Source organism: Rhododendron vialii, chromosome 6a, assembly GCF_030253575.1.
Source record: "Rhododendron vialii isolate Sample 1 chromosome 6a, ASM3025357v1".
In the NCBI taxonomy this organism is placed as follows: domain Eukaryota; kingdom Viridiplantae; phylum Streptophyta; class Magnoliopsida; order Ericales; family Ericaceae; genus Rhododendron; species Rhododendron vialii.
The window spans coordinates 29,117,917-29,120,280 of record NC_080562.1 but is presented as its reverse complement, the minus strand read 5'-3'; the positions used below and the strand labels follow the sequence as shown (position 1 = coordinate 29,120,280).

Here is a 2,364-nt window from a genome sequence, read left to right as displayed (position 1 = left end):
CATGGACGGCACAGATGCATGCCGCCGGCTGTGCCCTTCTAAAACTCTCGCCGGCTATGATTTCCCTTCGGTTCAGAGAAAGGGAGAGGAGGGCTAGTCTGGCTGTGATTTCTCTCTACGAACCACAGAGAGAGAGGGGGGTTTGCTTCAGAGGGAGAGAGAGAGAGAGTCGTCTGGTCTGGTTTGTTGGGGTGGGGGGGGGGGGGGGGGGGGGGGGGGGGGGGGGGGGTGTTTCTGTTCGTAGAGAGAGAGAGAAGATGAGAAAGAGTAAAGTTGGGTTGGGTTAGTGGCCAATCCAACCGTTGGTTTTTTTTTTTAGTTGATTAGGATCCGACCGTTGGTGACCCAACGGATATATTGGTGATGAAAAAAAATTTCAACGGTCATTTTTTTTCCCTGCCTATAAAAGTGTGTTAATAGGATTTTAGACAACAAAAATTTTCTTCATTCTCCACAAACACCCTCCAAAAAAAATAGTGTATCAATTATGGCAGAAAGAAGTCGTAGCGCGAGAGGAAAATCGTTCAACTCCGATCAAGATGAAGCAATTTGTAATGCTTACTTGTGTGTTAGTCAAGACCCGATTATCGGTACCAACCAACCACGATCTAAATTATGGGATCGGATTGCAAAAAAATATACCGAATTCACAGGAGGTGATGTACGATCGGATGCTTCTATCAAGTCTCGATGGCAAGTCATCCAGCAGGCTTGCAACAAATATCGTGGACATTTAAGGCAAATTCAAAGGCAACATCAAAGTGGAATGACAGAACAAAATGAGGTATTATTATTTTGTTTTCATAAGAATTTATTTTCATAACATAATTTGCTTATATCAAGTTTCTGTTTTCATAAGAATTTGTTAATATTATTATTTTGATAATTAATTAAATTATTTTGTTATCATGTGTATAGATTGATCTAGCGAAGAGACATTACAAAGATACTGAGAATAAACATTTCGCCAATTTGGATTGTTGCTGGGCAATCTTAGAACACAGTATGAAGTGGGCGGATTTAACCCCACCCCGGTCCGACCCAAGATCGATCTTCACAAATGGACACGAGTTCAGTCCCTCCATCTCCTGATTTCTCTCAAAATCCAAACTTAGGCTCTCCTGATTTCTCTCAAGTTCCAAACACAGTGACTACATTGGAAGATAGCAATCCTACAAGTGGAGGTAGTGTTCAGTCTCCAAAAAAGAGGCCTCTTGGATGTAAAGCATCAAAGGCAAAATTATTGAAGACCAAAAAATTAGAAAATGAGGAATGTGAATGGATAAACTTAATGGAAAAATTCAACCAAACTACATCTGACAAGGAAAGTAAGAGAGCTGAAATGGAAGTAAGAAGAGTCGCGGATTTGGAAAGGACTACGGCAAATGATGAGAGGAGGGTGGCGCTTGAGGAGAGGAAGGCAGCAATAAAGGAAAAAGAGATGGAAGATAGGATTATGCAAATGGACTTGGATTTGGTTCAAGACCCCCAAATGAAAGCTTATTACCAGTATCGCAAGGGTGAAATTTTGGTTAAATGGACGGCTAGCTCAAGTTCGAACGGTTATTTTCCTGGTTTTCCCGATTATTGATTGTAATAATTTTTTATTGTCATATGTAATAGTCTTTAGCAATTACGTAATAATCTTGACTTTGATGTAATTGTTGGGTACTATTTGATAATAAATGCATTTTATTTAGCTAATGAAGTGCAAGACTCGAAAATGAAATACAAGACTGGAAAATGAAATACAAGACTCGAAAATGAAATACAAGACTTGAAAATGAAATACAATATACGGGAACCTCATTCTTCATCTCCATTACGGGCCCATAGGTGTTCAATAAGATCATTGCGGAGCGAATGATGTGCCTCATTTGATCGAATCCTGCGGTTATTTTTAAAGAAATCAACCAATGCAGGAGTGACATTTCTCGATACTTGAATTGGGTTGGAAGAAAGAAGTTCAATAATTTCATCACTAGCATCGTGATCACGTTGGTCTTCAATTATCATGTTATGCAAAATGACACATGTTTTCATGATGTAGCCTAGATCCTCCATATTCCAGAATCGCGCCGGTCCTCTCACAATTGCCCAGCGTGCTTGGAGTACGCCAAATGCCCTTTCAACATCCTTGCGACATGCCTCCTGCATCCTCACAAAGTGTTGCGATATGGTTTGGACGAGAGTCACCCATTTTGGATAGATACCATCAGCAAGGTAGTACCCCATGTCGTACTGACTCCCGTTAACAACAAAATGGGCTGGAGGGGCACGACCGACACTGAGATCATCAAAGAGATGAGATTGATCAAGCACGTTGATATTGTTGAATGACCCAGGCTTGCCAAAGAAAGCATG

General features: G+C 40.8%; 1 protein-coding gene across 1 annotated transcript; it reads left to right on the top strand.

The window, feature by feature from the left end:
• The first annotated feature begins 368 nt into the window (after window positions 1-368).
• LOC131330123 (uncharacterized) lies at window positions 369-1,416 on the top strand. The gene is made up of 2 exons (XM_058363609.1): window positions 369-784; window positions 919-1,416. Exons 1-2 carry the CDS (start codon window positions 488-490, stop codon window positions 1,090-1,092), a joined length of 471 nt encoding a protein of 156 aa, XP_058219592.1. The 5' UTR covers window positions 369-487; the 3' UTR covers window positions 1,093-1,416.
• Window positions 1,417-2,364: the final 948 nt, after the last annotated feature.